Below are 14,110 nucleotides of genomic sequence, written 5' to 3'. Positions count from 1 at the left end.
CAATATTATACCTTTGTGTTGTTTATTTGTTTTGTTTTGTTTTAGCATAATTGTAATTTAGGTTTAAGACCTCAAAGAGGTTGTGAAACACTCTGACATCAGAACTCTTTACTTCAACTGTGGGCTAAAAATCATGTCAATTTTGTTAAATAAGCCACTTAATCTCCCTAGCATTACAACAGTGGATATGTTCCATTCTAAAATTTAGACATTAAAGAGGACCTATTATGCTCATTTCCAGCTCTATATTTTTATTCTGGGACTCCACTAAAGTAGCTTTGCATGATTCACAGTTCAAAAAGCTTCTTATTTATCTAATACTGGCCCTTTATGCAGCCCTTCAGTTCAGCCTCTGTCTCTTAACAGGCAGTCTTAGCTCCTGTCTCCCCCCTCCCAATGAGCCCACTCTGTTCTTATTTGGTCAGCTTTAGGATGCCTAGCGAAGGGCAGCACATATCAGAGTCATGTTAAGTTACTGCTGATGAAAACCCTACTTTCTAATCATGCCAAAAGCTTTTAAGTGACTAAATAACAGGATATTTTTATTATAGAATTTATAGTAAATGAAACATATTCATTACCTTATTAGCAGAGCTTCATTAGCAGACATTGTTCTTCAATAAAAAACAGTTCTACACAACAAGATATGGAGATATTTGGGGCAGTTTGTTAAGCGGATCAGTTAGAAATAATGCAGGGAGGAATAGTAGAAGCGGAACCAGCCACAGTGGTGATGATGTATGATGAAGAGTCCACGGAGGCTGCCATGTTGCACTGCCATGTTTCTACAGTAACCCAGAGCGGACAAACCAAACACTGGCTCTAGAGAGGGCCTTTCATGTTTTTTACAAGTTTCACAGCCACCGTAGGTTCTCCCACGTGCTTGGAAGGGGAGGGTGAGGAGAGGGCTATTCATTTGGTTGCAATCTGCAACAGCACCACTAGATGCCACTAAATCCTACACACTGGTCCTTTAAAAGCAAGGAAAACAGCAACAAGAAGAATAAAGATTTTAAGTTCATAATAATAAATTCATAATAGTTCATAATGCATTAGAATTAGCACTTATTTCACATGTGATAAACTTTGGGATAAGCTTCAACCTTTGACTTTAAATCAAAGAGCCAGATATTTTCTAACACAGTTGCTCATCTTTTGTACCGATGATTCATCCAGGATAGTTTCATGCCCATCCGAGCCTCGTAAGTGCTCAAAACGTCACCAAAATCGTCCATGCAGAAAATGAACAGAACTTTTACTTCCCTGGATGTCTTAGATCACTCCTCCTACTTCACAACTCGATGCAATATGCACAGGCAAATATGTTTTCTCACAGCCTTTTAATTAATGATGAAGTTATTAGCAGTTGTGTTTCTGTGGTGTTAACTGGGGCAAACGGGACTGATGGAATAAAAAGTTTATTTCTGACATCTGCAATATTAATGTCAACATTGTTATCGGAGGTTGGTTTATTGTGAGAAATAGGCTTGTGATTTGTCTCTTTGCTCTAAAAAAGGTGTACTTTAAATCTGCTGAAAGTGTTTGGTAAAAAAAAAATGTACATCTATGTGTAAAATGAAGGAAAGCAATTGTAAAAAAAGCTGTTAGTTTTTTATAATTTTGTGACAACACAATGCTGTTTTGGATATATTTATATTTTAGGCATTTTGATTCTGGCCCTAACCTGCTGAGGACTCACACTTAAGGCCTGTTGACATAAAAGACAGGCTTTCTAACTGCAAGGCCGCCCTTATCTGGTGCCTTTATTGTCTTTTTATCTTCCTTAATCAAGGCATAGGCCAAAACATAATGGAGATTCTCAGTTTTTATCTTCTATTGTTTAGCATTATTTTGAGTCTCCATTCATTGTTGCCAAGGCAGCAGCTGTTCTCCAAGGGTCGACACAGAAAGCCAGAGATGAGCGCCAAACCCTCAAGCGAATTTAAATTTTAAGTGCCTGGACAATTTTCTGTTCCTTTACCTCCGGAGACAATAAGTCATAAGATAATAGACCCATTATTGTATTGTCATTTCTTCCTAAATTTAACCAACTGCAGTTAATTCAACAGCATTTTGAGGGAGGGAGGGGGGAGGGGGGGTGTATATAGTCCAAAATTAGATATCCAGTATCAGAAAAAAATTACACACAAGTAGATAATGATTGTTGTTGTGAAAACATAACAGTTATGTTTTTGAAGATTCTTTTCAAAATAGTTTTCCTATCAACAATAAAAGTCCACCAGAGAAACTTTTCTTTTTTATGACTTCGATATTACAGAGATATAATCAAGTAGGTCATGTTGTTTTCTTTGTGATTGTTTTATCATTTTCTCTATACAACATCATAAAATAGAATATAAAATGTCCATCATTATTTCCCAGAAACAAAAATGGCACCTTCATATTGCTTGGTAACAACACTCCAAACCCCAAAGATATCAAATTTGATATCGTACATGACAAAGAAAATCAGCAAATTCTCACACTAGAACCAGCAAATGACATTTTTACATTAAAAATGGCTAGAACGATCAATCAATCGAAAAATAGTTGCCCTTTATTTGCTGATAATCAAGTAATCAGTTAATCAACTAATCGTTTAAGCTCTAGTTGTAATTCTTCTTCTTCTTTGATCAGTTCCAGTCTTTAAAGTTCATGACCGGCCCATCTTCAACGTGGCTCCGTTCGAGCGGCTCTCGGCCATGAACGTTGTCAGCGCCATGGGCCTCGGCTTCCTCTTGGCCCTCCTCATCTTCATCGACCAGAACATCGTCGTCTCGTTGACAAACGCACCAGAGAACAGGTAAAGATTAGCTTCTGAGATTATCAAAAAGACTTCCTCATGACTGTGTCATCCTCATCTCGTGATCTGTTTCATCTTAACGTACAAGACTTGGAGTAATTTGCAGGTATTTAATGGTTAATTTTTAGTGCATTTTACAGAGAGGCTGGTGCAATTTGGTACAAAATACAAGAAAAAAATGGAAAAAGTGGGGGTTTTTTGTGAGTGCTGACTCGTATTTTGGTTCAATACATAGTTGTTAGTTTGCAAAAGACTTATTTTTCATTCTATGTAGACAAAATAGTCCAGACAGAATGATAAAAGTGAGGGTGAAACCTGAGATCAGAATAATAATTCTTATGTATCTTGTCAGTGTTTCGGTTCTAGCAACTGACTTAAACTCTTCCCTCGACTCTTCAAAAAGCCACCAAGGACCTTTGGGGATCTACTGACCCTACTTAGGGATCTGCTGCGACCAGATATTTTTCCGGTCTGTTAGGGAGACCACATTAACTGAGCCAGAAACTTGACCTCTGAGTCAAATCTTCGCAGTCAGGGAGCTCTGAAGAAGCCTCAGAGCCAAAATACAATGTTGAGCTTTTACCCTCTTATTCAAAATTTGCATTAGACAGACTAATTTAGAGCTCATCCATCCCCCATAGATGTACCATCAACCAGCCCTGCAGTAAAAATCTATGATGAGGGGATTTCAAACCTTATCTTCTACATTTTTTGGGCAGAAATTAATTGGATCTAAATGTCTGTTGCAAACAATGAAGAATTCACTGGAGGGCAAAACAATGACTAGCATAGCATAATAGAGTGCTTTTTGAGTATCGATGTGTCCAAGTAAAATTAAATTACATTCAAAGACTGTAAGTGGTGACAGTAATACCAATAAAAGGTCAGTAAACACAATTTGCTTTGTTTCACCTGAACTTCATCCTTTGTGTGTCAGTAACAACAGGGCAAAAAGCTAGAAACAGTCGTGGCTATTTCTGTTCTTTCTTTCATCCAGCACATTTCTTTGTTTGCCTGACATATTGATTTTTCTTTTGTCTTGAAGTTAGTTTTTTTTTTTTTTTTTTTTTAACCATTTGGATTTTTTTTTTCACCTGCACAGATCTTTAATAGCATTTCTTGTTTGTTTTCTGTCATCATTTATTTATTTAAAATATCTGTCATCATTCTGTGAAGAAACATAGACTGAACAAACCTTTAATCTAATACTTGCTGATACAGTTCCGCTAAAGGAAAATAGGTGAAAATAAACCTTGATGACAAATAAAACCTGCTTTTACTTACTTAGATTCATGCTTAATGCATTTAAGTTTTTATCCAGAGGGATTTAAAGTGTTCTGGTTTCAATGTCATGCTCAAGGACACGTCAACAGCGGTTCCCAAATTGGGGGTCAGAGCCTCCTCCAAGGGTGTTACAAGATAAATTTAAGAATTCATGAGATAATTGACAAGGTAGGAAAGAAGAAAAAAAACATTTGCTACACAAAATGACAATTATTTTTCTTTTCTCGTGGAATACTGGATAATAGCGTCTGTTACGGTACAATAATTACTTGTTGTAAGTACTGCTTTATTTTTAAAGGTTACACATAAGCCATAAAGGTTTTGAACCACTAGTCTAGATAAGAACATGGTGTGTTTTAGGGTGACCCCAACCTTGAACACACAAACACACACGCACACACACAAAACCCGCTTACAAAGTCTATTGAAAAAGCAAGGACGATGCACAAAAATGTTGCATGGCATCATAAAAGTGGCAGCTCCTTTGATGTAAAGTTACAGTAACGTCATGCTGCATCTCTTATGTCATCATCAGTGACATATCGATTTATACTTTACTTCCTATAAAGACACGAGAGGACACACGATACATGACTTTGTATCTAGAACGAGAGGAATTAGTGAAACATAGGAGTGAGTTGAAGGGCATCATTAACCTCAGGAGAATGGTGCCCTTTGTATATATGTGTGTGTGTGTGGATGGATTACTACTGTGTGATCACTTCTATATAATACTGTATGCAAATTTGTCTTTGTCTTTTTAAATCTGTGTGTTTATGTTCACATGTACAACGTGTGTGTTTATTCGTGTGCTTTAAACGAGTTGTTGCTGTGGTTTTTTACCCCGTTGTTGTGGTGCACTATGTCGTGCGTAACAGTTGTGTTGCTCCTCAGGTTGCTGAAGGGCAAGGCGTATCACTGGGACCTGATGCTCTCTGGGCTCATTAACATCCTGATGTCGGTGCTGGGGTTGCCCTGGATGCACGCAGCCTTCCCTCACTCCACCCTCCATGTGCGCCAGCTGGCTTTCGTGGAGCAGCGCGTGGAGGGAGGGCACCTCTACGAGACGTGAGTTACCCGCCCTCTCACCGCCGGCGCTAATCAGACGCTCAATTAAAGGTCGTCTTCAGAGCGTGTGGTGACTGTAATTTTGTGTCGCAGGCTACTGTATCCTGCCCTTCTCTGATTGCATGATTACTATGTAACTAACCATTTTCTCTTTGGGTGGAAGAGGTGAGGGAGTTTTCAAGAGATGAGAGGATTAAGTTCATCATTCTGGCCAAACAGAAATATGCAAAATTATATAGTTAGCTTACAGTCAGGATTACTTAAGTAGTTAAGTGTGATAAATGGGGAAAAGGGGACAATCTTACATAAGAACAGGAGATCTAATTAGACATACTGGGTTTTCAGGCTTCTTGAAAGTATTTAAACGTCTTGAACTAATATTCCAAATTTCTAAATCTGAGTATTTATATTATATTTGACTATATTTAAAGGCATGTAGTGGTAAAACTATCCAAGAAAAGGAAAAGGATAGATATGAGGAGCAACAAAAATTGTCTAAAAAAGACAAGTGGACATTAAATAAGAGACTATATAAGCATCATATACAAAGTGTGAGGGCAGTCATACGACCAATCAGAAGACGTTCACATCAGAACAAGTGAAGTAAGTTTTTTCTTTGTGTGGGAGGAAGGTCAATTACAATCTCTGTCTTCTATGTATTGAGTTTAAAGAAGAAAGAAGGCCAGTTGATGGTGTGTCTTAACAAAAACTCACTCATACAACAATCAGGATATAGATTTCTTTGGATTATTATAGTCCTACACAGAGGAAAATATATATGTTCTCCTCAAACTCTGACAATTTGGAAAATTCTCAAGTAATCAAATGGAAAATGTGCAGGAACACTGATAAGAAAATCCTTGAAAAAAATATTGTCTGTTGCATTGTATGAGGCAATTGTGCGCTTTCCAGTGACCATTCATTTATGTGTGTAATTGTGTGTGTGTGTGTGCGCCTCCTCAGTATCGTCCAGGTGAAGGAGACCCGGCTGACGTCTCTGGCTGCCAACATTTTCATCGGCGTGTCGGTGCTGCTGCTGCCCGTCCCACTGCAGTGGATCCCCAAACCTGTCCTCTATGGCCTATTCCTTTACATCGCCCTCACCTCCATCGATGGAAACCAGATGTGCGACCGCATGGCTCTCCTCCTCAAGGAGCAGGTGTGTGTGTATGTGTGTGTGTGTGTGTGTGTGTGTGTGTGTAAGAGAGTGAGATAATAAATGAGTGTGTTTGTGACCATATGTCGATCGCAGGGCTCTGCAGATCAAACGGTTGACTGGCTGCCCGGTGCTGGAGGACCAGACCTGAGTCAAATAATATTTGCAAATATAATTTTTTGTCTTTGTTTTAATCTACTCAGAATACCAGGTGGGTGGGGATTAGTGAGATTAGGACAGATCAGCTAGGAAATAAACATCATTATAGTGTTGCCACATCAGCCACATGTCTTATTGTTTTTCATGAACACGTTTACCTGGTCAGGCAGATTAAAAGCATTCAATCACATATATGCAAACACTACTTTTCCCAGCGATAGAAAATACTAGAATCTCTCTCTTGAGTCTCTTCTTCTCAGTGTCCGATTTCACCTTCCCCACTGTCTCAAGAAGAGATGCAGCAAGACATTTTCCTCTTAACTGTACTTGGTAACTTCACACAATGGTGCCTCCAAATGGTAGTGAGAGGTAACTGTTCAAAAAAAAAAAAAAATGTTTACTTCAGTGCCCAGAGATCCTGTTGGCAGTGAACTCCAGACAATATGATCTGGGCTCATATTTATCAAACTTACAAGAGTTGCAGTGAAGAATGTTCTTAGGAGTGAAAATGTTATTTGCTGAGGGTGAGCAACAACAAAACATTTATCATAACGTGTAAGACTGTCATTCAAGAGCCAACATCTGCCAATCCTTATATTTAACTCAGTGATGTTTTAATAAAAGTTCCCTCTATTTGTGTTAAATCCTTAATATCTCCAGTAGAAATTAACATGTGAAATTAACAAAAATGTAATGTATTCATAATGTATAAATATATAAATATGGATGAAATTGGCTGAAATGGAAACAAAAAGAACCAAACTGGTAGATGAGTTATATCTAAAAAAAAAAATCATAGAAGAAGGAGAATTTAGTAGCACATTGATAAGTTTATACAATGAAAATACATAGTGAGCTTTATCCTTCTTATTTGCACCATTATGATAAATGCATAAATGGTGTAACATCTAATCAAGTGTCCAAAGCAAACACAAATAAAAGCTCAAATTACCCATTTCTGATTTATAAGTATCGCTGCAGCTAACAAATTATTCATCAAGACCAATTATATTTTCTACGTTATTCCAGAAGGTCTCAGAAGGTTTGTTTACCTCTCTGTCTGTTCTGCAGCCATCTGGATCTGCTCTGAACTTCTTGAGATAGACCTCAAAATTCCCTTTAAAGACATTTGATCAGTAGTTTTAATTCTTGTATTCTAAAAGTTTGCAGTGAAGGATTTCACTCAGCAGTCTGATAAATGTGGGCCCTGGTCTACCGGTACAGATTAAAAAAAAAAAAAAAAGATGAAAGATACAGGAAAGAGTTAACAATGAAGAAGAAAGACTAGGACAGCACTCCAAATTGAAGGGCGTCCTGCTCGAAACGTCTGTGTGGTAATTAAAAAGTCAATTTGGAGTGCTGTCCTCGTCTTTCTTCTTCATTATTAACTAATTTGAGGATCCAGCAGCCAGTGTTCATGGTATTATCGTGAGTAGAGAGCGTTGTATCTTCTTCCTCTTTTTTTAGATACAAGAAAGAATCCATCTCTTTCTGGATAGATCAGTTATTTCTGTATTTCACCTTTTATTTACCTATCACTAAAAATCACAATATTCAACATGAATGTAAGGAAATATTTATAAAACGTAAACATTTCAGCTTTCACAAGTACCGTCTCCTTCTTGCATTGACAAGAAGTTTTGTCACAGTTTGAAGTTTCTTTTGTTTGATGAGAGATTTTCGGGCTTCAAGCAACAAAGATGGAGATTTGTTGAGTCTCGTTGTTGTATTTTCCAGATAAGTCATGTTTCCAAAACGGTTGCAGGTATTGTTTGCAGGATTGTGAAATGGTTTTCTTTGCATGGATATCTTGTAAATTTTGATTTATCAGCTCCTGAAAGCTTGTGAGCTTTTAAAAGGTTCAGACCTGATACTAAATTAGATGAAGGAGAGTTTGTTTGTTGCAGCTACACACAGATTGATAGGAAGACAGGTGCATGTTTACATAAAAATCTTATCAAATGTAGGTTTAAAATAATATCAGCAACTTTTCTCCTGTGTCTGGCCTCACCCATCCACACAGGGAACCCTCATGCTTTAAATACTCTTATAAGAAAGCATCCGTCGAAAGCTAAATGTTATATACGCTTTAAAACCCAGTCTTCTTAGAGGTGTGTGGGCCGTCCACTTCCCTTAGTCATTTCTTTAAGACAGTTGGAGACCTGAGGATAGTGAGGAAAAGAACCTCAGGGGAGATTGTATTTTAATCTGTCCTGATCCTCTCACCTCCTGCAGACGTCTTACCCGCCCACCCACTACATCCGCAAAGTGCCCCAGAGGAAGATCCACTATTTCACCTTCCTGCAGATGATGCAGCTGCTGGTGCTGTGTACGTTTGGCATGTACCCCATACCGTACATGAAGATGATCTTCCCTCTGGTCATGATCCTGCTGATCCCAATCAGGTACGTCCGCGGCCATTTTGTCGCCGAAAAATGATTTTCTAAAGTGCTTTAAACCCGGAATGACATCCAGCAGCACACAGTTAACGAGCGCCGCGTCTGACCCGAATCCGCCCTCAGGATGAAAACAACATGATATCTCCAAAGAACACAAGGCGATTCTAGTTTTATTCATCAATTCATCTAAATTCTATGAAACAGTTTAATGTGTTTCAGCTGGAAACATCTGGCAGCAGCTCACATTTTGACATGCAAATGTTTTGTACTGCAGTTCACCTGTTCAGTCTTGTGAAAACAGTGACTGCAGCACTAACAGCAGATGTGTGTGATGCATTTTATATGATATTTATACGTCCATAGAGGAACTCACCACAACTCTCCTGGACTTCTTTTGGTGCATCAAACTAGTTTTCAATAACAAATAATGGTTTGAAATAGTTCATTTCACCTCTAAAGAATTATTTATATATTACTTTTCATGGTTTTAAAGGGAGGTATTTTTAATTTTTTGTACCATTTGGTATAATTATTGTGTCCATGAGTAACCGTAGCCAATTCTGCTGAAACACACTGTTTGAGGCTCAATAGTGTCTAAGTAGCAGCGATATTAATTAGAGCTGCAACAGTTAGTTGATTTTTGAGTCAAATAATCATTTAAATAATTTTTTAAGCAAAAATTGTAAAAAATCACAGGTTCCATCATAGAGAACATGAATAGTTTCTGTTGTTTTATACTGGTCAGACGAAACAAGACACATTTTTCACATTTTACTGACATTTTACAGACCACACGAGTAATCGACAATCAATAATGAGAATAACTGATAGTTGCAGGCCTGATATTAATGATCCAGTACATTCATTTGGTTACAGTCTTGCTAGTTACACCTTCCCTTTACACCAGTAGTAGAAAGTAACAAAGTATAATAAAGAGTAGACTGAGTACTTTTACTTTTGATACCTTGAATGACGTCTGGCAGTCTACAAACCTGCTGCTAAATATGACCAGTTTTACCAATGTAACATCACACTGATCGTCATTTCAAATTGACTTGTTCAATTATGTAATTTCATCATGTTAGAGAGTTTGTGAAGCTTCAGCAGACCTTATCAGACTTGGCTCAAGTTACACTACTTCTTTTTATCATTTAACTCAGCAGATATGTCACATACAGTTGATGTTCATGGCTTCCTGTTGCAGCCTCAACAGCTGCATTTCGCCGCATTGGAAGAAAAAGAAAAGTCACACAATGTCTGCGAAGTTAAAGATGTAATGTTTTTTTACGGTCGCTTTCCCACCCAGATCTCCGCATACTTGTACATCAGCCACCACAGTATCGTAGACTCGCTCTCTCGTTCGCTGTTACTACTGAGAAGGAAGTGATAAATCTTGTGTGATAAGATCTGACATTTCAATGGTTTCGCTTTTTTCCGAATGTTTTCCGTCTCATTTCTGGCCTAACAAGTAACAACTGAGATAAATTCTGTCTGCTCTGCTCTGTGTTTAGGAACAACGTGCTTCCTCATATCATTGAGGCCAAATACTTGGACATAATGGATGCCCAACACATGTAGCCACAGATGGAGACAAGCTCTGTGTCCACAAAAAAGACGTCTGGAATGGAAAAAAAACACAAAAAAAACACCAAAAAAAAGAAATGAGGAAAGAAAAAAAAACATATTTTTCAATGCAAAACTGTATGGAAGCAAAAAGGAGAAATACCGACTGTTTTGATTTTTGTATCAGATAAGAACATTCTTACAGGTGAAGCACTGGAAATGTGGGGAAGTCGTGTTGAAGAAGAGAGACGAGAGCCGTGGGAAATGTTTTCCAAACGTGGACAGACAGAATCTCTCTCCGAGGAAAAAGCTCTACCAATAAACGGGACCGTCCAGAACTCCCTGTTTCACCTCCGTTTTGACCCTGTCAGATCGCTCAGTGCCATATACCTCCATGTTCTCCTCTCACACCTTTTACTTTGTATGGTAACACTTTACTATATCGTTATTGCAGTGTATTCATCTGTGTTTTAACCTGTGGGGTAAGTACTTGAAGTACTCACTAATACTGTGTAAGTAATAAAAATGCTGCCCAGTGTATATTGTATAGTACTTAGAAAGGTGTAATGGCACAATGTAAGTATGAACAATATCTTTTTTGACACTTTGCACTCACATTGTGTTTTTTACACTGTCATATATGAGTAAATTTTACATACTTACACCGTGTTGATAAGTACTTAAATACTTTTCCATGGGTGAATTAACTGGTAAGAACACTGCATTTAGGCCACTGTACATCTTTACCTTTTGTATTTCTATCATTGTGCAGTGTTAAAACCTTTACATTCCTGAACCTTTTAGCTGTGATTCCCCCCAGTTTTTTCTATAAAGGACACTTGTGCCCGCACATATTTAGTTTCTAAGTCATTCCAGCAAACGCCAGTGTTCATTAAGGAGAGGAAAAAGAGTGTGTGTGCGTGTGTGTATGTGTGTGTGTGTCATGGACACATAGCTAATCTGTCCTTCATCTAGCTTTCTGTCAGCTCTTTAGAAAAACCTAATTTTTAAGGTGGAATTTAAGTGCTCAACCGAATAAAAAACACATTCCACAGGTATATGTTATATGTAATTATTTAGAACGACAGCACAAACCAAAACATATAGTTAAATCTTTATCAAAATCCTGAATATATTAGAATATATTATGGCAATATACGAAGAAAAAAAAATATTTTAGGTTTAAATTGAAATAGAATATTTATTTATCATGATGACAGTTTATCTTTTAAGTACAAAATTATAATATTGTGTGTTTACCCCGAACTGGAAGGAGATCTTTGATTCTCTCTGCTCCTTTACATTCCACAGTTGCTGATTCTTGTATTTTGAGTGTTTGTCTTACATTCGGCTTCGTCACAGTGTTTACATATCAAAGTCCCTTCCAGCTCCATGTCAAGGTCCAACACAGTTCTGGTGCATTGCTAGTAAAGAAGAGAGGAAGTACTGGTGAAAAAAAAATATAAATAAATAAAAGCTTGTTGGGTTTTTTGGGTTCAACGAAAATGCATCCTTTTTTTATTTTTTATTTTTGTGGACAAGTGTTCAAAGATGAGTTTTAGAATAATCCGGTCTTGTTTTCTATTTAGATGTTATGATTAGATCAATGCTTGCAAACGTTGTCATGTAATAATCCAGACGTCTGGAAAGATTATCTTGTTATCTACAAATGGAAAAAAAAAAAACATTTCTAAGCACTGGTTTGCTTAAAGCATGTCTCATCTGGGTTTTTTGATACAATGTGATGCCAATGGACATGTATCCTACACACACAGAGAAAAAAAAAGAAAAAAAAAGTAGCAAGTCAAACAGTAACTTCTCAATAAACCGAATGCAATGCTCAATATTCAGCAATACTGTGTATAAAAACAGAACTTCACTGGTGAGATGCTGGTTTTACATCAAACGCGGACCCATCAGTGAAGCAACAACAGGCCAGCTGTATTTTTAAAGACGGCAACTTTTCAGTCCATCGTCATGGTACACACACACAAAAAAAAAACAAACTCTGCTCTGTGCTGATTCAATTATTGCACACATCAAGAAGAAGAAGAAGAAGAAAAAAAAAAAGAAAAAGTTTGCCTGTCAACGAGGCATTCACAGTGCCGGATTTTATTACGGTTTAGTTGCTTTCCCAATATCCAAATGGCAGCTCCCTCATGCGGTTCTGTTCAACTTTGTCTTACAGATGTGAGAAAGATGTCGAATTTAAGCAGATGTCTCATACCGAGATAGCAAGGCATGAAGGGAAGCTTGGGAGCATTTGCATAATCCTTGGACTAAGCCTTAAGACAGCACTGGTGAGAGAAGAGATTGTGAGGTATGAAGTAATATGTACAGTTTGCAATGCAAAGTTTAGTTTTTATCAACTATTCATTATAATCCATGGCAAGGTATTAGTTTCTAACTTTGGACCGAGTACAGAGATTTAACCATTCTTCTACTTATGTGACAGTATTGTTGATGTTCCTTGATATCTTCTCTGTACTGATGATTTTTGGAATAGCAGCAAACTTCTCTCAGAGGACTTAACATTGGATTCAGAGTGAAAGACATATTACTCTGTTTGTGAAACCTTGACTCCACCTTCCCCCCCCTCCCCCTCCCCCTCGCCCCCCCTCCCCCTTCACACTCTTCCTAATTGGATTTGTTTGAAATTGCGTACTGTGGTGTTTTGTTTTGTTCTTTCTTTTCCCGATTTCATATAGCCTACTTTTTCTATTCATGAATGTAAGATGTGTGGATTTTTATATAGCATACTAATTTAGGTGTCAAACAGAATCTGTAATTTTGTCAAAAAGATCAGCTATATTTGTAAGCTGTAATATGTAAAAATGAGAAAAAAATGGTTATCAAACAGAATGTGTTGGTTTATTATAGTATATATATACTGTACACTGAAAAAGAGAGACTATCTCAAGCTGTTTGCCAAATAAAAAGTAGTAGTGATGTAAATATTCACGTGCGCTTGTGTTTATTGAAGGTAAACAAGCAACATACACCAAAAAAGTGTTGCATCAACCTTTTTTTTGCCATCAAAGATCAAACTGTCAGACACTTTGGCTACAAGCAAAATATCTAAATGATTGTCTATATTATTATAATGTTTGACCATTTCTCTAGAGCCAGCCTTTTTGGTTCATGACAGGGTATCACAAAAGGTCAGGATGTCATGTTAAGGGTTACACATGCAGTAGTACATGCAGTGTGTTTTCAGTACGTGTTATCTGTTGTGTAGTTACTCAACAAGACAATCTATCCATGTGAATCGACTCAATGATAACTAGTGCTGGGAATTCGACCTGGGAATCGTTGAAAGGTGTAAGTGCTGATCAGTGGGGTCAAATGTCTGGTCAAATATGTTACTTTACTCGCCTATTTTCTGACTGTAGTTACAGATTAAGATAAAAGTTTAATCAAAACTTAATCCAAAATTGTTAAATTGTTAGATATTGTTATATCACTTCTTTTTTGTTTGTTTAGTGTAGGCACATTTTAGATTTTTAGTGTAAGTGTTGACAAATTGTGACATTTAAGAACTTCAAATAAAAAGTATAAAAAAGTAGTTTTGGTCTCAGCACTGAAACTTGATACCCAATCCTAAAGATAACAGTAAAAATATGAGAATATAACACTGAAATGAGGATAAGAGAGAGCAGGATGTATACAGAGATTGAA

General features: G+C 37.3%; 1 protein-coding gene across 9 annotated transcripts in view; it reads left to right on the top strand.

The window, feature by feature from the left end:
- Window positions 1-13,387, top strand: part of slc4a11 (solute carrier family 4 member 11) — a 126,204-nt gene extending 112,817 nt beyond the window's left edge. For 8 of the 9 annotated variants that reach the window (XM_044374665.1, XM_044374662.1, XM_044374666.1 and 5 more), the window contains 5 exons: window positions 2,638-2,803; window positions 4,982-5,155; window positions 6,119-6,314; window positions 8,706-8,875; window positions 12,621-13,387. In XM_044374665.1, the coding sequence (XP_044230600.1) occupies window positions 2,638-2,803; window positions 4,982-5,155; window positions 6,119-6,314; window positions 8,706-8,875; window positions 12,621-12,864 (950 nt within the window). In that variant the 3' untranslated portion in view covers window positions 12,865-13,387. Of the gene's footprint in view, window positions 1-2,637; window positions 2,804-4,981; window positions 5,156-6,118; window positions 6,315-8,705; window positions 8,876-10,380 lie in introns of all 9 variants that reach the window. The other variant, XM_044374671.1, reaches the window with a different exon arrangement.
- The last annotated feature ends 723 nt before the right edge of the window (window positions 13,388-14,110 follow it).

This window comes from Thunnus albacares, chromosome 15 (assembly GCF_914725855.1).
Source record: "Thunnus albacares chromosome 15, fThuAlb1.1, whole genome shotgun sequence".
Lineage (NCBI taxonomy): Eukaryota > Metazoa > Chordata > Actinopteri > Scombriformes > Scombridae > Thunnus > Thunnus albacares.
This window is presented reverse-complemented; position numbering and strand designations above follow the sequence as displayed.